This window comes from Erpetoichthys calabaricus, chromosome 3, assembly GCF_900747795.2.
Source record: "Erpetoichthys calabaricus chromosome 3, fErpCal1.3, whole genome shotgun sequence".
NCBI lineage: Eukaryota > Metazoa > Chordata > Cladistia > Polypteriformes > Polypteridae > Erpetoichthys > Erpetoichthys calabaricus.
Genome location: NC_041396.2, coordinates 74313048 through 74337743, shown reverse-complemented (window position 1 = coordinate 74337743; position 24696 = coordinate 74313048). Strand labels below are relative to the sequence as shown.

Sequence of the window (24696 nt, the reverse complement as noted above, 5' to 3'; positions counted from 1 at the left end):
AATAAATTTAATTGTTGATTAAATAAAAATTTAAAACCTTACTATTTCAACCAAACATACAACCAAAAATGTGAATGTTTTACTGCTCTGACAATACAGTGAAATATAGAAAGTTATTAATAAAGAGTGTAGTTTTTCATGCCAATTAGTTTTACAAGCACAATATAAACTTGTAGAGAAACTTTTATTACATTATTAGGCAGATAAAATAATAGCTCAAAAAAGGTACAAAAACAGTCTGGAAAGACTGAAGTACAACAAAAGCCTAGAGTATAAGGGAGTACTTATAATAAAAATGTAATCTGATGTAATACACTTGAAGACTCGAGGTGTGGGTTGGGATACAGATATGAGGTCAGCCAATAGCTTTTGTAAGTCTCTTGACAGCAAACCGTTCTTGTCTAATCATACGACATTGAAACAAAAACTGAAGAGAGTACTATAGTGCACAAGTGTGCATAAATGAAACACACACCGCAGGAGTTTTTGAAACTTTTGTACTAGCTGTTGTCTAAGAACATACTGTGTTTATTTTCCCCCTTCTGCTTTGATCTGCACAAAAAAAAAACCACACCACAAGAAAAACACTCTTGTGTTTTTCCAATACTCATTTGATTAATTTAGGTTAAACTAAGGGGAGACTATTTAAATGAGGACATCTTTGAAGGCAATTCATTAATAATCTCATTCATATATGGCTTGAGGTACAATATATTGATACAGTCAATGCATGTCTTGTTTTATTGCTAAAAATCAGTTACCATTGTGGTCATGCCTAGAAGCACCATTTCAACTCCTTGTCAGTTTCATATACTACATATTCAGAGATTCTGAACAAAATAAAATTACAAATACCTTCAGACAAAAAAAAAAAAAAAAATCACCAAAAGTTTTCAAAAAAGTTTATAGGGTGCAGTAAAATGTTAAAGGATGCAATTTAAAAGCACCAAAAAAATGCCAGATTGTGGTAAGCAACTAAGATTAGAAAACCGCTGATCATGCAATAGGCAAGGAATAATTAGGATGCAAAAGGCCCTTGCATACTTAATGATTGAAAATACAGCTACAATAAATGTTATTGCATGATTTCATATGATTTTGCATGACAGAACTGAGAACTGTTACTGTTTGAAATTAGATTTTAATTTGCAGGGGAAAAAAAGGCACTACTTATACCTTGTGTTAGCTGATTATAAAGCAACTTACTTTTTAGGAAAGTCATGTCATTTAAATTCAAAATTCTTATATAAATATGAAAATAATAACTATTTGAAAAAGATTTCATACTTAGAATAATAATTGTACTGACTTACCTGATGCTTCAAGTTCACTCTGACTGCAAGATAAATCATCCAAACAAAGGTCAAGCAGTAAAATATGTCCCACATCAGTGACCACCGCAGCAACTCCAAAAAACCAACGAAGACTTTGGTGCAGATGCTGAGTGCTGGCACTTGCACCACCATGATTTATTAGGGGTTCAATACCAACAATCTAGGAAAACATTAAAGACAGTTTTTTAAAAAAAAATAAATGTCAATGCTTTAATATTCAAACCTTTATTGTACTTACCAACTTACAATACTTATGTCACTGTTTTTTATGTATCTTTTGGATATTAACAAATGTCAGACAGAAGCAAACACTAAACTAGTTTTACACTAGGAATGGGGGGAGTTAACAGCTGCTGTGACATCTGTTGCATCAAATTTGTGCTATATGAAAAATATCCTTTGTATACAGTCACTCCACTATTCAGTCAATGGAATATCCACTGTAACAAAGGTTCTATATACTTTATAAATGAAACAGCCATTTCATGGATTTAATTCTTGTTGGGAAATTAAGTGGAAATGAAAGAAGAAAACAGTCAACAGCTTTGTTAAATATTCATCTCCTAAATACCACCTATACAGGAAATTTAGGGAGGAACAGTAATACATCTGTCCTTCCATTTTTTGGATAGGGCATCAAACCTTTTATGCAGTTTATGTCCTTGTTTGGATCATTTCTAAATATTTCCAAAAATAAAACAACCTTTCTTTATAAAAATAGTCAAAATAATTCATGAATTATAAAGGAAAATGTAACTTAATAACTACTGCATACACAGATGGGCAATATATAAATTTTTTGAGCAGATATTTATTTTAATTTTTTTATTTAATAAAATCAATATGCAAAAGCCACTATTGCGTCGTTCACCAGTTTGTCTGAATATTAAATGAACCCCACAAAATCTCCAGCACTATAGATGTGTCCATATCAACTCGACCAATGCAGCCTGGTGGTGTCATTGAATGAAGGGGGGGAGAAGAAGAAGAAGAAAAAAAAAAAAAAAAAAAGAGAGAGCAAGGATCAGAAGAGCAAGCATTTAGAACTGGTAGGGTTAGCACTGTGTTTGCAAAGGATTTGATTTTTCCAGGATGACAATTCAAGTAGTCTAGTATCTAAAGATAAAACATGTTACTGCATATAAAAAGGTGATCCTGGCACATTTGGGATCTGCACGCTTCTGCCTAACCTGGCAAAAAAGTTTGTTGTTCTACTGCATAGCATATGAGCGGACAAGCAGCAGGGGAGGGGTGGGATCAGAGTTATAGTGACTACCATACTGCAAAGCACACTTTTGCCTATGCTCAGAAAACACCCATACTATCTATGACAATGACCGATAATGCTGATCAGCAAAATTTGCCAAAGTGTTTTTTGTAGCAAATAGGCTATGTTCGGTGTGCTTAGGCAAATCATTTTACTCCAAATGATCCATGAGGCTAACATGACAACACACAGCTGTAGCAGCATACGCAAAACCTTCACAGATGCCTACTTGTGAGATTGCTGCTTACTTGGCCATTGCTGTGTTGCAAGCCCATGGGGGTTGGGGGGGAAGCTCTTTCATCTACTGAGATGTGCTGAAACCAAACCCTCCCATACTGTCCAACGAACAGTGCTGGATAATATTTTTCCCTCTCTCTGACTGCACTCCTTTCTTTAATTCACAGTTGTTTCAAACTCTGGGATCTTCGATTGTCATATCAGGGCTAACAATGAACGTAAAAGTGTAACTATTTGTCCTGAAGCCACAAAGGTTGAGAAACATTGCCGGAGTTCCATCCTGCAGGCGTTTACAAAACATAAACAAAAACTTGTAGTATTACTAGTACTACCAAGGGATTATATACAGTAACACTGATCATCCTGATGGCAACACAGCACCATATATTTTGTTATGCATGCAGATTAGCCATGTGCTCAGCAACATCTTAAAACAATCCTTAACAGCCATTCCAGTCCCACTCTCCAAATCAAAAAACACAGGACATGCTGTGAAATAATAAAAACAAAAGGTTTTATTACTGTTTATAATGCATTTCCTGTTTCTTAATGGAAGAAGAAAGCTCAAAGCATCTGCACAGATATATGAGAAATAAAAAACAGATGTTCTGCTATGCCAGAGCCATGACATCAAACAATGCAACAAGCCACTCCCATGCTGTCCTTTCATGGTATTGCTAATACATGCTCCAAGACAGGAACTCACTTAGTGGAACAATCTATATTTTATTTACTTAGTGCTGGTTTGTGGTCATTTACTGTATTTGTATTTGTGATATTTGTTCTGTCTGCGTGTTTCGTTGTTTGAGGTACTGTAGTGCAGTGGTTAGAAATGTTGCTAAACAACTCAAACCATATATATGTCCACAATAATTGACTGCAAGTCTATCCTGAATAATTAAGTTATTATGTTGTGTTATCTCATATCATATACTGTTCTGTTTTGTCGTTGTGTACTTACCGTACTTTGTGTCTTGCCGCTTTAAGAAAGAACAGTTTGCAATATTTAACTTGTGTTTCTCAAGGTATGTGTGTCAATGATCACAAGCCTTTACTAATAGTCTATATTATTAACGTGAGAAAATATACTAAGTTTATTGATCTTCAATCTTTAAGGTATTTTGAAAACATACATCGAATATCGCATCTTTGTTCAAAATAATCACAATATCAATTTAAGTTCCTATCACCCATCCCTATGCATACACACTATTTAAGTGAAGCGTTAATATTAAATGCATCAATAATAAAAAACATTAAGTTTCAACAAATACTTACCCTCCCTGGTACAACTACTGCTTTCACAACCCGTGATATACCGAGATCATATAGACAAAGCATGCTACCCTCAGGTTCCTCCAAGGCCACAAGTAGGCCTGTCCTCTTGTGCCAGCAGAACTCTTTCACTGTTAAAACATTTGGAGGGTTCTCACTGATTCCACTAAAGCGATATGCAGAAAGCCGCTCTCCTGTGACAGAATTGACCACCTCTAACTGAGGACCACATGCTAACCAAGCCAGACCATTTTTTTCTGGAAAAGAAAAACAGAAATATTAAATGAAGGAAAGAAAATGATTGGTGATAAATTGTTCCCCAAGATTAATTTTTTATAGCAAATTTCAGAGATGTGAACGTATGCATTTTAAGATATGCAGATCAGAAAAAACTGCTAGTTCAAAATTTATGATGAATGATTTAATACTTTTAGAGCTAAGAGGACATCTAGCAACTTTAAAGAGTTAAATATTTTTTAAGCTGAATTTACATTTCTCCCCTCAAAAAGTAAGTTTAACCTCAAAGTAAAGCAATAGTCAGTAAAACCAACATGCTACAGACAAGTGTAAAACAACATTTATCAAGTGGCAATGATCAGTTTCAAAAAACATATCTGCATTTTGGATGTTGCTTATAATGAGAAAACAAGATATAAAAAAGGTACATATTTGACCGCACCTTTTTAACACTATACTTTCCAAGAGACAGATGCCTGTTCAAAGTTACTAGTGTGAGTGTACTTTCAAATTTTTCTTTTCATGGTTGAAGAAATAGGAATCTGCCTCAACAGCAATTGGTGTAAAACAAAACCATTTTTTGCCTAGTTCCCTTGTTTATAGTTGCTTTGACAAGAATCTTTAAAACGAGAATAAAAAATATATTGTGAAAGAAAACACTCCCTTATTTAAATGCAATAAATAATCCTGTATAGTTGAAGGGGGAGTAGATGACAAAAAAATCTATATAAAATAACTGTATACTTAATTACTCATTTTGCCTAAACGAATCTGAAGATTACTGAAAGTTATAAACCACCATCAGCAAAAATGGGGGAAAGGTAGGAACCAATTAACCTAAAGTTCATGTCTATGGGTTGTGGGAAGAAAACCTGAATACATTGAAAAGGATCCATACAGCAAAAGAGGCACTTTGTGCCTCCAATAATAAAATCAAGAACATGTAAAATAACCTTAAATTGGGTTAATATAAACTGAAACAACTATTAATATAAGGAAACGGAGAAAGTATTGTTTGGTTGCATTATAGGCATGTAGGTTATCACATACATACACTCACTCACTACCCACTTATAATTTTGTGACAAATAAAACCACCTTTTAACCCTTTCTCAGTTCAACTATTTAACTAAAAGACAGGGTGGTGGTGGTAGTGCTGCTGGCAATTTTACTTTAAACTCTCAGTTTTCTCTTGCTTCTGAATGTTCCTAGAGTCCTGCAAATGACTAGTCACATTCAAAATAAAGATGTACTTGAATTAGTTAAAAAATAAAAATCAAATCAATGTTTTTCAGTTCAAAATTTTAATCATTACAGGTACCAGCATTTCTTATTTTCATTACCAGCACGACAGCCAACTTCTTCTCCCCACTATAACTAAGTCTCTGGAGTTACCAGCCTAAAGGAGTCATTTCCTCCATGTGTGTTGTGGTAGCCCTCCTACTGCTTATTCAAGCTATCTAGCCACCACTACAGGGTTAGCAGGCATGATGGGCAACCCCAGCATATTCTGCCCACAGCTAATCACATTGTCTAATTGGATATACAACAATAAGCACGCCTTGTGCGGTCCATGCTGAAGCAGGGTGAGAAATACTGTGGAGCTGTCTGTTTGGGACAGCTTTTATCTTCCGTCTCATGCTTTCTGGTACTGGCTACATTGTGCTATTTCTATTTTAAATGCTGAAGCAAACTGCATGTATTGCCACTTTTAATTAGTATTGTCTTTTTGCAAACTTTGCATTTTGCTTTAGTTGGTTCGACATCCAATCTTTAATATCTCAACAAATTCCTGAGAACCAGCTTAACGTTACACTATTTCCCTTGAACGTGCTCATTTGGAAGAGAATGCCGCTTGTCAAAATTCTTTGCATTCACATTGTAATGGGAATGAGGGACAAAACTGCACTGACAGTTCACTGTGCAGAAATGAAATAGATGCATTTCTACCAACAAAACACACTCAAAGAAACAATAACACAGTAACTACAACCCTCCCATTGTTAAGGCCACAGAACTTTTGTCACTTTTTATTCTTTTTAAGTAACATGACCTTTCAGACTCATATTTCAAAATCATGGGAGTCTGTGCCTGCTTCATGTGTTGTTATCCACCAGGATCTGTTCAGCTCCAGCATGACAAACAAATTCACCACCCTGCATACAGCTAAGCTCATGGCACTATCACCAACCAAACAGGAAAGTGTACCAGCCACCCTTGGCACCCTGTGTTCATCCCCATTGCTCAACCTTCTGCATTTTGGTTGTAGTTTTGCATTGAGAGCGGGCTGATGAAACTCCACACCCACAGTGCTCTAAGCAATGCTATTTGCATGCTTCTTTTCAGGACTCTGTTCTTGAGTCACCCTGCTTTATGAAGATTTTTGGCCAGACTGTTACAATATGTCTTGACTGAAGGTGTTTGTGACTGTTCAAATGTACCATTTGGTAAAAATAAATAAAATGTTCATGTTTGAAAGACATTAAATATTAATTCACTTTTAAACATCAATTCAAATTGAATGATTTAATAAAAAAAAAAAAGCTTTTCTAAAGCTTCTAGTACACAATAGGGTACAGTAAGTTATCTAGATACTGTAAGTAAAAGCACAAGCTCCATGCACACTTAGGTACTTCTAAACACCCACATGCCAGAAGAACCATGTGTGCAAAGCCTATACTACAGACATGGCTGTCCTATGAAAAAGACCTGCATCAGTACAATAGGTGCTTCAAAATTCAGGAGAAAGGGGCATCAACGAATGTGACATATAGCAAATTGTTGACTTATGAAATAGGAAACCTCAAAAGTTCCACACAACTCATCATAACTGCATTTAAAAGCAAGGTACTTTTTAAACTTAGAAGGGAAAGCTACTATAAGAGAGAGCACAGATGCTTTAAACAGAGGAGGATTCGTTATGTAAGTTTAAGGTGCTCCCAAATTCTTCAGGTGTCTGACACGAGAGAGACACTATACAATGTTTAAATAGTACAAAGTCTGAAACTCTAAAATCAGCAATTCTTTTCCTCTCAGAATAAGCAAAAACAGTGACTGCTATGGCTTGACAAAAAATATCATGTGCTAAGGAAAAGAGATATTGTATAAATAAGATATACCTTTGAAAAACTGGAACATCTAATAACTGTAACAGACCTTCCATATTTATACATACATTAGTTAAATCTCAAGCAAAGAACTGTTTATTATCAGTAATCAAACTGTAATTAAGTGCACAGAACTGGTCAGCTGGTAGTCAGATTTTGCAGAAGATTTTTATCTCCCATTTCATTCATAGGCATGTTAACCCACTTCTCATTCTCTGCCACTCTGGTAAATCTTCTGTTGGCAGTGGATATACTGGGTGGCCCTTCATCTGCCATGAAGCAGTCTATGTAATAATACCTGTCCTCTTGGTGGATGTCTTCCCTCTCAGTGTGGGACAGCATGCAGAGCTGGCATAATTCAGGCCATACAAATATAGTACAGTGTAATCCATATTACTAAACGAGAATGGTAAACCGGATGGACGCAGGGACATGGGCCGTGGACGCAAAAGACGTAGTGCGCAGGCGCCACACAAAGCCCCCCTCCAAGCACCGGAAAATGAGAAATGATGCGCCACGCCCATAGCAACAGACCTATGCAACAAAGCGCCACACGAAGGCCATACCACACGAAACAGGACACACACAAAAAAGAGGATTCAGACCCACGACACACAAAGCACCCCTCCACTAACAGAAATAAGAAATGAGGCAACACGCCCCTAGCACAACAAAAACAAAGGAGTCAGACGCAAGCGCCACATAGCACACAAAAATGAGGATTCACACCCACGACACACAAAGCCCCCCTCCACTAACAGAAATAAAAAATGAGGCAACGCGCCCCTCAAAGAAAACGCATGCCAACAAACGACGTCATACATAGACAACAAGAGACCGGACTACAATACATATACAGGCGCGACATCTGATGGGTAATAATACGAAGAAACCCTCCAAGCACCGAAAAATGAGAAATGATGCTCCGCGCCCATAGCAACAGACCCATGCAACAAAGCGCCAGACGAAGCCCATACCACACGAAACAGGACACACACAAAAAAGAGGATTCAGACCCACGACACACAAAGCCCCCCTCCACTAACAGAAATAAAAAATGAGGCAGCGCGCCCCTCAAAAAAAAAAGCACGATTACTTATCCATTTTACTCACGATAAAGAACAAACAAGTCATGCATTCACGATCAGAAAAGGCTCCATATTGGCAGTCAGTGCGATCGTCCTTATTAACGTTCCATATTACTAACAATAATGAACAAACAAGTGATGAATTCACAATCACGGGTGCAAAACGATACGGCTCGAGTAACGGGACCACAAACACGAACCCACATGAAAAAAAACAATACACGTCGGCGCCTACAACGCTCTTCTGAAACCGCGGAAGAAAAAATTTCTCGGCTCCAAAAACACATGTCACTCCTTATTCAAAATACCGGTCCCAATCACAGAAACATCGGTATCCACTATGAAAATGAACAGTAGCAATGCACGTGACATCCGTCTTGCCAAACTATTAATTATAGATGAATGTACAATGGCATCCAGTCACTTACTCAACACCATTGATAAACTTCTACAAACGTTGATGAATAATAATATTCCCTTTGGAGGAAAGGTACTTTTATTAGGAGGAGATTTTAGACAGTCCTTAACTATTGCTCCACATGCAATGCGCTCAGCTATTGTTCAGTCCACCTTAAAATATGCGGACAATTGGCATTGCGTTGATGAATAATAATATTCCCTTTGGAGGAAAGGTACTTTTATTAAGAGGAGATTTGACAGTGCTTAGCTATTGCTCCACATGCCATGCCCTCAGCTATTGTTCAGTCCACCTTAAAATACGTGGACTACGTCATAAATAAACAACAAGAGACCGGACTACAATACATATACAGGCGCGAGACCTGATTAGTGATAATACGAAGAATCCGCATATTAACAGTGAGTGCGATCCTCCTTATTACTTATCCATATTCCTAACGATAAAGATCAAACAAGTCATGAATTCACGATCACGAGTACAGAACGAGACGGCTCGAGTAATGGGACCACAAACACGAACCCGCATGAAAAAAAACAATATACGTCAGCGGCTACAACGCACTTCTGAAACCGCGGAACATCCAGAATATAACAATTGGTTTTTACAACTGGAAGATGGTACACTCACCTATACAGATGGACTTCACCCAGATATTATTACAATTCCTCAAGCCTATATCTGCGACGACTTAGTTACGGAGATATTTGGAACAGCAATCTCATTAGACCAAATACCCCTTTAAACACAACGGTCTATATTATGTCCAAAAAATATTAATGTTGATCACATAAATAACCAAGTCAGTGCATTACTTCCTGTAGAGGCACGGCTCTTTCTAAGCTCTGACAAAGTTGACTCTGCTGACAACAATGACCATCTTAATTTCCCCTTACAATATTTCAACACTATTAACCCAGCCGGATTACCACAACACAATCTTAACCTTACAATCGGAACAATAATCATGCTATTAAGAAACCTTAACACTAAACAAGGTTTATGCAATGATACACGTTTAGTCGTCAACACCATGACACACAATGTTATTGAAGCAAAAGTTCTTACAGGATCACATGCTAACAATACTGTGCTGATTCCTACAATTGACCTTACAAGTTCTGACCTAGAATTACCTTTTACACTTAAACAGCGACAGTTCCCCATTAAACCTGCATTTGCCATGACCATCAACAAATCACAAGGCCAAACCATGAACAAGGTTGGCATCTACCTCTCTGACCCCGTTTTTGGACATGGACAACTTTATGTGGCCTTCTCACGAGTTCGACGTTCATCTGACGTTAAAGTTAAGGTTATAAATGATCCATGCCAAGAGAAACTCATTCAAGAACAAGACACCATCTTTACTACTAATGTTGTGTACAAATAAATTTTCCGATAAATCTTTACACTGTGCCTTGCAATTTATTCTTGGCTTCCTATATGCGTCATCTACACCTTCACACTATGCTATATCTCATACATTCATCACGCTATTTATAATTACCCAACACCAGGGGTTGGCGAGCGAAGCGAGCAGGGGGCGGAGCCCCCTAGTATTGTACAAAAGCTTGCTGCTTACTTTTCAGTTTAACTAATAATAATAATTAATTACATTTATATAGTGCTTTTCTCATTACACAGACTGAGGGGTACCACTCCCAATGTGTAGCACCCACAATGCAACAACCAAGGCTGTGGAGTCGGTAAATAAATCCTTCGACTCCAGCTCCTTAGTTTCAGGTAGTTCTGACTCAGACTCCCCTGTATTTAATATGCTGATGTATTTTCCATGTTGATTGAACAAAGGCAACATACACGTCACTTAACCACAGAACTACTGGCTAGGAAGCCGACTCTCTACTGTATTGGCCAGTTTAAACAAAAGACAAGAACCCCTGAACACACATCAGGCCATAGCACACACTTCCACCTACATCATTACACTTGTTTACACTCAAATTAACTTGTTAAACACATTATATATGAAATAAAATGAAAACACTTTTTGTAATGTACCATAATCCAGATTACAACATGTGAATGTCAGGTTGTATAATAGCTCAGCTGAACTTCACACTAGTAGTAAAACAACTTTGCACTGGGCTTTATTCTTACATCAGAGAAGTACTTAATTATGACTATTGTTTTTGAAATGGGACACTTGAACTTGCTGTATTTTTTTTTCATTACTATTTAAATTGATTAGGAGTCGGTACATTTTTGCTGACTCTGACCCCAACTCCAGGTACCCAAAATTGACTCCGACTCCAAGGCACCCAAAACTGTCTCCGACTCAGCTATTATTGCGCCAGTATGCTCAACCCACATTCACTTTTAGGTGGTGAAGGGGGTTTGAAAGATGGCCAATTTTACACAGGGGATGATTAAGGGGCCAGAACGGACAAGGCCGTGATGGGCGTATAGCCAGGACATCAGGATACATCCTACTCTTTTCAAAAGATGCCCATGGATCTTTAAGGACCACAGAAATTTACAAGTCATCCAAAGGAAGGCACCATATTTATTACACAGTATTCCCATCACTGCACTGGGGAATTGGGATCCACACACAGATCACAGGGAACATGTCCCCTGTTGGCTTCACCAGTACCTCTTCCAGCAGCAATCCTAGCTTTTCCTAGATGGTCTCCTATCCAAGTACTGGCCATGCCCAAACATGATTAGCTTCAGGTGGATGACCTGCTCTGAAGTGAAGGTGGTATGACTGCCTGAGATTACTAACATGAATAATGACCTGATAACAGCTCTCAGTAGCCAGTGGTGTTTGTTAGTGATGTGTCGTTCGCGAACGAGCCGATGCTTTGAAGCGAACGAGAGGAGCCGATGCCCGTCAAACAGAGCCGACGCTTCAGCCGCTCCTGCTCAGCTCTGCTGAAAATCCATTCGGCAGGGGCGGGACTTTACTTATATGGGTACACAGAACATTGGCTCATAATGCCGGCTCGTTCACGAACAACGCATCGGACTAGGATCGTACCATTATGTGAAAGAAGGAAGGGAGGCAGACGCTCCGAAGACAGCGAGTGTTGGTACAGGCCAGGTACACAGAGCGACACTGTCGCTCTGTGTACCTGTCGCTGTGACAGACGGGGAGCCAGATTTAAATGCAAGCGCATCGTGAAGAAAAAAAGAAGAGTGAAGAAATGAGTGAAAGCCGAAAAAGAAGCAGCATCTGGCTGCATTTCAGTGATATTGGAGACTGCAAAGCTAAGTGCAGAATTTGTAATATGAAAATATCCGTTAAGAGCAGGGTCAACAACAAACCTGCACAGACATACAGTATAAGAACCACCCACCCATCCATGCAACTGGAGGAGAGCGTGCCCTCTCTCCTGCCATCCACTGACCCTGGAAAAGAGCCAAGTACTTCTGCTGCAGCATCCACTGTCTTACCGAAAACTGCAGGTATAACACGGTCTTCAGTTCAAACCAAAATAAGCACATTTATTCCAAAACAAATGACGCCAAACAAACAAATATGTGTCGATGAGGAGCTGGCTAAAATGATAGCTAGCGACTTTTAACCATTTTCCATTGTGGAGGACAGAGGATTTACATCTTTTGTACAGGCCTTAAACCCCATGTATGTTCTCCCTAGCAGAAAAACTTTGTTCCAAACAATTATTCCATAACTATATATCTGAGGATGGAGTACAACACTGTGCTTTCAGAAACCACTGCTCTGGAAAAAAGGTAGCATTTCATGACAACAGCGCTGTGGATGAGGCATTTCAAAGAATAAGTGCAGCAGTAGCAAGATGCAACCCCAGAAGCCTGTCTGCTCCTCCATCAGAGGGCCAAGAGGAAGAAATTGAAGCAGGGGCGTGTTCACAGGAACCACAAGCTTCTGCTGTGTGGAGGCTCTTTGACGAAACAGCAACAGGAGACACTGCAAGGAGAAATCCCACAGCTGATGCTATGCTGGAGTTGAGGTCCTATCTTGAGAAGCCCCTCATCCAAAGAGCTGAAGACCCACTGAGCTGGTGGGAGGCCAAGGCTGCAGTCTACCCACGCCTGGTTAAGGTAATGGTAGGAAGACTTTGCATTGTCGCTACATTGGTCCCTTCAGAAAGAGTCTTCTCAAAAACAGGACAAATAATCATGGAGAGGAGAAATCACATCAGCCCATCTAAGCTGAGGCATCTGGCATTTCTGAATGCCAACCTGGCCTAAAAACTTTTATTCAAAGAGTTATAGTGTTGTTGTTGTTGAGTTTGGCCTTTATTTAATTTGTTTGCTGTGGTTTTGTGTGAAGTTGTTCATTTAAAGCTTTTATTAAAATGTTAAACAATAGTAACTATGTATTTATTGTAATGAAAAAATGCATAAAAATACGTAATGTCTGAAAACAATGAATAAGAAATTGCTTAGGCTATACACAAACCATTCATAATTGCTTAATTAGGCTAAAATATAAGCATCCAAGTGATACTAAACGAAAAGCCATTCGGGAGCCATAAGAGCCGGCTCTTTAAAGGAAGCCGATCCAAAAGAGCCGAAGCTTTGAAAAGAGCTGGAGTTCCCATCACTAGTGTTTGTGCCTCTCATGCCACAATACAACCTCTAGAAGTTTGGAGGATAGGTTGAAAATTATTTGACTCAACCTGTAGCTATCAAGTTTTTCATTGTGCTTGGTATACAAATCCTTGCTTTACTCCAGTGTTAGGAATACAGTGTTAAACCATGTGTCTAATATTTGTCTAGTGGTTTCTTGTCAGATGACTTATTTCACAATTGGTTTAGCTGCCAGAGAACTTTCTACAGTTTCTGGGATGCGATCACCAAGTTTGGTGGGTTCCTGGAAATTTAAGCAGCAATACTGCACGAGTGTTGCAATGATGGTTTTCTTTGGTAAGTTACACCAAAAACTTTGCTCATGACAGCAGCATCAAATAGGACTACAGGCAGACACAGCCCCTGCAATTGTCTCAGTAAATTGTTACAAGTTTTGTTTCAGCAAAATGGGGGAAATACGGTCTTAATCAGAATTCTGCTTTAAGCTGCATTGTGTTGAGATATACTGTAGTTGCAAGTAATGGTCATGTAACATATGTTACAGCAATGATCTGAAGTCATTCTCATCCTATTATCTAATATAATCCTGATACTTCTCTGAGCAGATATTGCTCATCATGGCCCCACTCATTACTGTTCTGTGGGATGGCAGTTATCTACAAAACAAAAATGGCTAGCTCCAAAACTTCTTAGTTCTTGTGCTGGATCTACTGTATATTGTTTTCCTGCAGTCTTGTGGAAAGACTTAATATCAGCACACTACACTACCTAAAAATGAGCTTTCCCAGTAGCCAGCTGAATTAAATAGAACACAGAAGTACTGTGACACCAACATTCATTACGGACTAAAACCTACTAAGGAAAGGCTGTATTCGTGGTTCATGTATTACTTACAATAGCAAGTAAACTGACATGTCTTTTCTAAGTCAAAACAGTACTGCAAACTTTACACCAAATGTGAGTAGTGAACTTTTAATCTGTTATTACCATTAAGTCATAATGTTTCCATAGCAAAATTGCACACAGCTTATTTGCCATTTTTAGTTATTTCTTCCTTTGAGAGTTTTCATTTTATTTCATTAATTGTAAAAACAATGTGACACACTTACGAGAGTGTAAGAGCATGCAAAGGAAAAAGTTAAAACGAATAAATCATTTTTGCTCCCATATTATAAAACAAATCTGAACCCAAATGGGAATGAAGATGTGTCTCGAACACAGCCTGAAAACTGATACTTTCTCTGGTTCTGTTGGGTGGCAGACCACTAATGTTAACACATGCAAGTTGCCTTTGTGAGTGGACGTATAAGCCATACATTCTAGGTGAGTGACAGTCAAGTGTAAGAGGTGGACAGAGTAATTTTTTTTTTTTTTTTTTTTAAACCTGTACTTGAGAAATGTATTTTGCATAAAAATAGGAAAAACAACATTTTAAGAAGCCATCCAAAACTTCTCTCAATACATCCTATTTTATGTTAGTCTCTAGAAGGAGATAAAATGTTTTTTTTTACATAATACATTTTGTCAATCAGCAAAAATACTTGCCTGCTGCAAATTTTCCATGTAGTACAGAATCCAATTTGATCTCATCTTCTCCAAGTGCTTCTATTGTCACTGCTGGAAACTGCAGCAAACTGCTTGTTACTTGTGCTACAAGATCACACATGCTTTAATCTACAAGGGAACAAAAGCAAAAAAAAGTATAATATAAATGGTCAGTTAATAACTGTAAAACTAAAAAGAAAAAATAGACTAGTGAAGAAATAGCTTAAGCAGTAATAGTTTATTATTTTGGTCAAAAGAAATAGCTAAATCTTACACTTATATTTTGAAAGGCAGAATGAAAATAATAATTGCATTATTTGCAAAATCTTGTCTCTAAGCACCATTTAACTTTGTGCATCCATGTCACTGGGAGGGTCTGGGTAACATAAGTTTTGTCAGCAGTGCAGGGACACATACCCTCCCATCAGTAAACGTGCACCTCCAGAATTGTGCGCACCTGTGCATGATGACTTTCATGCGCTAGATAAGAAAACATAGGATCATTCGAACAGTTGTATGAAGTATGGAAAGATTGTCTCTCAAAATTCTCTGGTTACTAGGGGGCTCCGCCCCCTGCTCGCTTCGCTCGCCAACCCCTGGTGTTGTGAAATTACAAAGAGCGTGATGTATGAATGAGATATAGCATAGTGTGAAGGTGTAGATGACGCATATAGGAAGCAAATAAAGTTGTCCATGTCCAAAAACGGGCTCAGAGAGGTGGATGCCAACTTTGTCCATGGTTTGTCTTTGTGATTTGTTGATGGTCATGGCAAAGGCAGGTTTAATGGGGAACTGTCGCTGTTTAAGTGTAAAAGGTAATTCTAGGTCAGAACTTGTAAGGTCAATTGTAGGAATCAGCACAGTATTGTTAGCATGTGATGCTGTAAGAAGTTTTGCTTCAATAACATTGTGTGGCATGGTGTTGACGACTAAACGTGTACCATTGCATAAACCCTGTTTAGTGTTAAGGTTTCTTAATAGCATGATTATTGTTCCATTTTTAAGGCTAAGATTGTGTTGTGGTAATCCGGCTGGGTTAATAGTGTTCAAATATTCTAAGGGAAAATTAAGATGGTCATTGTCGTCATCAGAGTCAACTTTGTCAGAGCTTAGAAAGAGCTGTGCCTCTCCAGGAAGTAATGAAATGACCTGGTTATTAATGTGATCAACATTAATATTTTTTGGATATAATATAGTTCGTTCTGTTAAAAGAGGTATTTGGTGTAATGAGATTGCTGTTCCAAATATCTCCGTAACTCTTTTGAAAGCAATGTGAATTGTCTGCGTATTTTAAGGTGGACTGAAGAATAGCCGAGCGCATGGCATGTGGAACAATAGCTAAGCACTGTGTAAAATCTCCTACTAATAAAAGTACCTTTCCTCCAAAGGGAATATTATTATTCATCAACGTTTGTAGAAGTTTATCAATGGTGTTGAGTAAGTGACTGGATGCCATTGGATGCAAAAGCAAATGAACTATTGTAGGATCTAATGTAGTTCATAAAGGTTTTACTTTCAGGTACATCGTTAGTTAGAAGCTTCTGTAGATATTCAGGATATGAATGTAAAGGAGGCAGTCTAATTTGACCCTTTTGACAACAACGTGTAAATTCATTACTTGTATTGCCAGTTGTTTCTTCAGGGAAGTTAAGTGAATGACAATGATTGCAAATGACATTCATTAATCCCAATGAATTTTCCTGAATACTGGACTCATTATTGAACGCGTCGTCAGCTAAGTGGCGCAAGCATTTAGCAGGTGTCTGGCGTTGATGTCCGTGACGTGTATCTTTTGCTTGTGCCGTTTGAGAGGCGCGTCGTTGCATGTCCAGTATTTGGGACGTGCTGTTTTGGAGCTGTAATCGATTTGCCTGTGCTGTGTGAGAAGTCCATTGTAGTCTACGTCGTGCATTGTTTGTATTGAGCCTTGTAAGTGTTTGTATGTCGGTCAGTCGAGCTTTCTCTTTTTGGAGCCTTGCCTGCTTGTTTTCCGGCATTTCACATGCGCGTTGTAGACGTCTGCGTTTATTTATGTTGTCTCTTCGCTGCCGTTTTTGTATGTCTGAGACGCGAGGTGTTTCGTTTTGAACCCGTGCTTGTTTCGATGCAGCACTTTGAGACGCGCACTGCATGCGTCTACGTTCATTGTGTCTGTCCATTTGGGCTTGTCTCTGTAACTGTGTTAGTTGAGCTTTGCGTTTTTGGAGCCGAGACATTTTTTCTTCCGGAGTTTCAGAAGCGCGTTGTAGGCGCCGACGTGTATTTTGTTTTTTCATGCGGGTTTGTGTGTTTGGTCCCATTATCCGAGCCGTATCGTTTTGTACCCGTGATCGTGAATTCATGACTTGTTTGTTCTTCAGCGTGAGAAATATGAATAAGTAATAAGGAGGATCGCATCACTATTAATATGGAGCCTTTTCTGCGGTTGAACGGTTAATAGTGCCTCATTGTAATGAGATCCACCTATGCTGCACAGTGTGAACGTGTTGAGATGACGTATGTTTAATACGGACGGTTCCTTCAGAAATGGGGCTTTGTGTGTCATTTCTTATTTATGTTAGTGTGGTCGTGGGTCTGAATCGTCGTTTTTGTGTACGTTTCGTGTGCTATGTCCGTAGTCTGTCCCGTTTTGTGTCCAATGGGCTGTGTGCGGCGCCAGCGTCTGACTCCTTTTTTCTGTGGTCGCGGCGCCTCATTTCTTATTTTACGTTGCATTCCATCCGGTTCCCATTGCTTGGATAGGGGGTTGCTTGGAGGGGGGGGTGGGATTTGTGGGGCGCCTGCGCAGTACGTCTTTTGCGTCCACGGCCCATGGCCGGATGTCCCTGCGTCCATCCGGTTTACCATTCTCGGTTAGTAATGTGGATCATAGTTCTTAACTTTTTATACTAGCTTTTACTTCTGTATTATTTCTGATTTTACTTGGGAATTCAGTTTAGTTTTAGTTAGTATTTATTTTTATATAAATGTATACATGCATTGTCACTGTGCTTCACTACATTATTCTTAATATTTTTACTTTTACTTTTTTTCCCAAATCATGCATCTGCAAATCATGAAACACTTATGACAATGTTGCATAGGTTATGTTTGTAGCACACAGCCAGTATCCTGTGCTTCAATCATATTTTCGTATGTCAAAACAGAGTTGAGGTGCACTTCTTGTAAGAGCACTAGGCACCTCTGTAGGAAGATTTGAGTGACAAGGGTGAGGGATAGTTCTTTCGTGCCAAAAAGGCACAGGCAGAACAGTCAGAACACAAGCAAAGTGAAAGAGCAGACAGGAGGCAAGCAGACATATTTTATTAATCTGGTGGTATCCAGTGGGCAGTGGCAGCTTACCATTTATATCATGCCATTCAGGAAAAAAAGCTGAGCGGCAGCTGTGGACTCAACCAAAAATGTGCAATCATCAATGTATCAAGTCGGGGTTCATATAGTTTGTCTACTTTTTTTCTTCTTTACAGATGAAGCAATACTTTAATAAAGATGTCCCATATATTTTTAGTTGCAACTCATTGTTTTAGTGATAATGTCTCAAACCAGCAGCCATGTAAGACTGAGACTAATTGTGGGACATGTTGACTGATGAGGTTCATTAAAGTTTCAGTTTTAAAGCATTGTAAAAAAGGAAAATCATAATTAAGACAGTTATTTCCATTTGCTTTGATGAGACAGTAGAGAATTAAACAACAGTCAGGGATCTCAGGTTAAAGAATGAATATGACAGAATCAGATGCAAAACAATACATTTTAGGGCACAAGAGAAGCACTTGGAAAAACTGCCACTTGTACACTTGTACATCAAAGGGCAGAGTAATGGGACTAAAACACAAAAAAAAAACACTGCACTGATAAAGGGTCTGGCTTAAATTTTACTAATGAAGATAACAAGCTAACCATTCAAAATTGCCAAAAGGCTGATGGTGGAAATGAAGTGCAGAAACAGATTAGTAAAACAGTAACACAATATAAAAAATTAGTGTGGGTAAAACAAAAAAACGTTCTTTGACAATCGAATGTCAGCTGTTGCCGTGAATTCGATACCAGCTCCCGGGCAAATTTACCATTTACAGTAGTGAGCTGCTCTTATTGTTAATATTATACTGTACATAAAAACATACATTTGATTTGTGTCTGTAACAGCGAGTGTAAATTTATAGTACTTGTAAAAATTAGCGTTTTTTTTCACTTTTATTCTCTCAGTCACGATCACGATGCAACACCCCAGCCCCCCGTAACCCCTCCGTCCCAGATCTGACGTAGTTACTTTTTATCTGAAACTGGGAATAACTGTAGATGTGAGTGGTGCTGGAAATTCTCTGATATGGAGGATTAAAAGCTGACATGCAAACGCTGGTGAATCTGCCTTCTTCGTATCTCACTGTCGCTTGACTTTTTTGTTTTTATTCAGTTTTATTTAGTGTTCCTGCTCACGCTGAATTAGTATGCGCCTTATGGTCCATGATGTCAAAGCCGCACTGACAAAAAAACAGAGACATAGGTACATATGATATTTGGAATAACTCATTTTATGACCTGTATAGTACATTTCGGAAAACACTGCGGTACAGATGCAACATTATTCATATTCATTCACATAACATCTTGCGCTTGTAATCAGTGACTGCATTTTTTTTTCTTTCGATCTTGCCAGTGTCCACTTTTGGGTGCATGGGGTTGTTTCTTTTGTACTCCAGTACATACAGAGGAAACAATAGTGCAGAGAGGTCAGTTCCGTGCTATAGGCAATCATCAAATTCAAACAATTCACACACAACCAAGGGCCATCCTTTCTACGTTTACGACATGTGTACCTGTTGCAATGTACACTCTTCTCTCTGTGCTGTGGTTACTATTACACTAAAGGGGCTGGGGGGAGCAGCGGTCTTGGAACAGAAGCTTGTCGATGTTGCATCCTCTTTTGCTTTATCCATCGCATTTTCTTGCAAGAAGCGATGACGAAGCTCCTCTGCAAGGTGAGCAAAGAACGCTCTTCTCAGTGGCCCCCGTGCATGCCTTGTACAGTACATGTGCGTTTATCGCCTTCAAGTCAAGCTTGTTATCGCGCAAGCAACCGGCCACCTGCGTGCTTCTGCTCGCACTGAATAAGCTCACGCCTTCTGGTGCACGATGTCAACACAGCACCGGGCAAAAAAGAAACAAATATATGTGACATTTTGAAGAAATCATTTTATGACCTGAATAGTACCAATAAGAAAACACTAATGCAATATTATTTGAAAACGAACACCGTAAGATCAGCTGTAAATGTATGGCATTTCTAAAAGTTAGCTTCTTTCCAGTCTTATTCTCTCAGACACGTACACGCTCTCCGTCACCCCCCCCCTTCTGATCTGACTAACTAACAGCACCAGTATAAATTCACACCCGATCTGATGCTGCTCGTTCCATCCATTGTCTCCCGCTTTGATGCTGCTCGTTTTCAAATAATATTGCAACACTACAAACCAAATGTGAGATAAGAAAGAGTCAAAACAAAAGCACATTTTATTAGCCATTCACTCGTCCATTCATTTTTTAACCTCACTCACAAAACCCACATTAGCATTGACACATACAGTCATGGCCGAAATTATCGGCACCCCTGGAATTTTCCCAGAAAATGGTTGCAATTACAAATGTTTTGGTATACACGTTTATTTCCTTTATGTGCATTGGAACAACACAAAAAAACAGAGAAAAAAGCCAAATCTGACATTTCACACAAAACTCAAAAACCGGCTGGACAAAATTATTGCCACCTCATCTTAATATTTGGTTGTACGCCCTTTGGAAAAAAATAACTGAAATCAAGCGATTCCTATAACCATCAACAAGCTTGTTACACCTCTCAACTGGAATTTCTGGCCACTCTTCTTTTGCAAACTGCTCAAGGTCTCTCAGATTTGAAGAATTTTGAGATCTCTCCATAAGTGTTCAATCAGATTTAGATCCGGACTCATTGCTGGCCACTTCAGAACTCCCCAGCGCTTTGTCTTCAACCATTTCTGGGTGCATTTAGGAGGTATGTTTGGGGTGATTGTCCTGCTGGAACACCCATGACCTCTGACGCAGACCCAGCTTTCTGACACTGGGCCCTACATTGCACCCTACTATCTTTTGGTAGTCTTCAGATTTCATGATGCCTTGCACACAGTCAAGGCATCCAGTGCCAGAGGCAGCAAAACATCCCCAAAACATCTTAGAACCTGCACCGTGTTTGACTGTAGGTACTGTGTTCTTTTCTTTGTAGGCCTCATTCCGTTTTCTGTAAACAGTAGAATGATGAGCTTTACCAAAAAGCTCTACCTTGGTCTCATCTGTCCACAAGACGTTCACCCAGAAGGATTTTGGCTTCCTCAAGTACATTTTGGCAAACTCCAGCCTGGCTTTATGTTTCTATGTCAGCAGAGGGGTCTTCCTGGCTCTCCTGCCATAGCGTTTCATTTCGTTCAGATGTCGAATGATAGTTTGAGCGGACACTGTTGCACCCTGAGTCTACAGAACAGCTTGAATATGTTCTGAAGTTGATGGGGGCGGTTTATCCACCATTCGGACTATCCTTCGTTGCAGTCTGTTATCAATTTTTCTCTTCCGTCCACGTCCAGGGAGATTAGCTACAGTGCCATGTGTTGTGAACTTCTTGATTATCTGGCGCACAGTGGACAAAGGAACATGAAGATCTCTGGAGATGGACTTCTGGCCTTGAGATTGTTGATATTTTTCCACAATTTTTGTTCTCAAGTCCTCAGACAATTCTCTGCTCTTCTTTCTGTTAACCTTTCTGTTGTGTGTCTGAGTGTGCCACACTAAGGAAGGAGGAGTCAGCTTTTCTCCATTTTAACTGGCTTCAGGTATGATTACTATATTGCCAGCACCTGTTTCTTGCCATAGGTGAACTCAAACGAGCATCATATGCTTGAAATAAAACGATTTACCCACAATTTTTGAAAAGGTGCCAATAAATTTGTCCATCCCATTTTTGGAGTTCTGTGTGACATGATGTCAGATTTGGCTTTTTTTCTCTGGTTTTTTGTGTTTTTCCAATGCACATAAAGGAAATAAACATGTGTATACCAAAACATTTGTAATTGCAACAATTTTCTGGGAGAAATGGTGCATTTTCTGGGAAAATACCAGGGGTGCTGATAATTTCGGCCATGAATGTATGAGTAATGCTAACCACAAAAAATTGCAATAAATTAAATAATAAAAAATACATCCTGTAATTAATAGTGAACATCTTCTGCCATATTGCTTATTACTCTTTGGATCGTATTACTGGACAGAGGTATTGTTTTGAGCTTGTCAGTCTCTTTTAAACCAACCATAATTTGCAACAAATCAACAGTGGTCTATAAAATCAGATTTTCGGCAGTTGTATGTGACTTATTGGCTTTTGCAATTCGAAATGCCACTTGATAATTTGCTATTAATTCTTTTTCATTAGTGTTGGTTGCTGGAGTAAAAATGGCCTGACTCCTTGTTGAGTTTAACTTTCTTTCAAAGAATTCCACAGGCTTGTCTTTCATGTATGGATGTTTGGCATTTAAATGTCAAAGTACATTTGATGACTTCATACTTTCTTTTGACAACACTTTGACAAACTACACATTGGGGTTTAATGGAAATAACAGTAAAACCATTAGGTATTGTCATTAGAAATTGTGAACTGATGGCAGTTCCAGAGCCTAATAAATCTTTTGATTCCTCAAACGTTGTGCAACCATGTGCTGTAGGCAACTGACTGAGGATCTGAAAAGTATACTAATTGATGCCTACAAAGCAGTAAGCAGGAGCAGGGCAACAGAATTACAAAAGTTCCCAGCAAGTTGAAAATTGCAAACTTGACTCCAATCCACAAGAAAGGAATGAAACTGGAACACAGCAATTCCAGACAAGTATGCCTTATTTGTATGCCACGCAAAAAATGTAAACTAAGATTTAAAATAAATTGGAACACTACTTATAGTGTCAGGCATATGCATATAGGAGACATCCTCAAAGCTCTGCTAAGGTAAGCAATATCACCCCAAGTCGCATTTGTTAATGCAACATCTCAACTCTGTATCTGCTACTTTAACAGTAATTACTAAACTCATGACATTTGCTGGTGTCACAAGAATTGGAAAGATAGCTAATAGGAAAAAGGTGAAAAACAAATAAAAAAAACCTGGACAATCTTCAGAACTGGGCCAAACTATAATGGGTCAAGTTATAATGAATATCTACACTGTATAAATATATAAAAAGTATACAGTGCCATACACACAAAATTCAACTTTATTTATAAATACATGGGTGATGGTGTCGAAGCAGAAGTAACTTCTGAAAAGGATTCAGTGCAACAAAACTCAACAAGCAGTCAGGCTGTGAGAAAAATGGTACTGTCCCTTTCATGAATTTTACATCATTTTAACAGAAAAAATATGACATTCAAAACATAACAACCGTTGGTTAAAGTGGGCCATTGTAAGTAAAGCTACAAAATAGCTGAAATATTTATATACTGTGTGGCACAGACAGCTAGTAAAAATGCCTCTGAGTGTGGACATTCAATCTGGTTTTGTTTGATTTAACAAGTTGAAAACTACATCTTCTAGCACTTTATGACATGGAAGCCAGAACAACTGTACCCTTAAAATAAGGACTACTTCTGAAAAAACAGGTGGAAAACTCCCACAGGCACTTTAATAACCTCAAGATCCCAATAAGTATAATTTTGTTTGTCAAAGATTTGTCATCTGCTAAACTCCAGTGAAAAATTTTTTATCTAATGCATGGAGACATCTGCCCACGATTGACACATTTTAATTTTTGGTACAAGATGGTACAAATCCAAAGGTCTATCCACTTAAAAATGAGATTCAGCAATGTTAAACTTCCACTAGCATTTTTGACTCACAGCACTCACCAGTTTCAGAACAGCCACAGATTTGCTCTTTCTCTGTTGACCATGTAGGTATCTACCCATGTAAATCTGGTCTTTTCACAATGAACATGATTCTAGAGCAGTGAGTGTAATCATCTCACAGATTAGTAACTACTGCCTATTGTTTTGAGCTCTCAAACTCCTATATTTACCAAGGAGACTGGTTTTCTAATTAGACTGCTTGTTAGAATGTAATAATATTTAAATAATTTAGTATTTATTCAACAGATTTATTGTATATTAGGCTATTACTTCATAATGACCATGATCTAAAGATGCGAGTGCAATAATGTCACAAATTAGTAACTAATGTTTAATAACCTGAGCTCTCTGGCTCCTACATTTAGCAAGCAGAGTGGTTCTCTTTTAAGAATGCTTGTTAGATAGGAATAGCATTTAAACATTTCAGCATTAATTCAAATGATTTACTGTATACTAGGTAGGGCAAGACGATATTGAGAAAAATCTTATCACTAACTTTTTTCATATCAGTCGATATCGAGACTGATAATAAAACCTTAATTCTAAAATCTAAAACTAAAATCTTAAAGCTTTCAGGCTTACATGAGAACACAAAAATTCTTTGGTCAGTGCCAAACAAATAAAATCTCAAAAACTACCTCTATACTGTACCCTTTCCTTTGAATAGATTTAAATAGTTTTAAATGATTGGAAAAGAAACCCACAAATAGACAGACAAAAACTATTCTG

General features: G+C 38.4%; 1 protein-coding gene across 3 annotated transcripts in view; it reads right to left on the bottom strand.

Moving 5' to 3' along the window:
* ahctf1 (AT hook containing transcription factor 1) overlaps nucleotides 1-24696 on the bottom strand; it is a 137845-nt gene that overhangs the window by 101320 nt on the left and 11829 nt on the right. For all 3 annotated transcript variants that reach the window (XM_028796922.2, XM_028796923.2, XM_028796924.2), the window contains exons 2-4: nucleotides 15051-15179; nucleotides 4117-4370; nucleotides 1314-1494 (exon numbers count right to left, since the gene is read on the bottom strand). In XM_028796922.2, the coding sequence (XP_028652755.1) occupies nucleotides 1314-1494; nucleotides 4117-4370; nucleotides 15051-15171 (556 nt within the window). In that variant the 5' untranslated portion in view covers nucleotides 15172-15179. The remainder of the gene's footprint in view (nucleotides 1-1313; nucleotides 1495-4116; nucleotides 4371-15050; nucleotides 15180-24696) is intronic.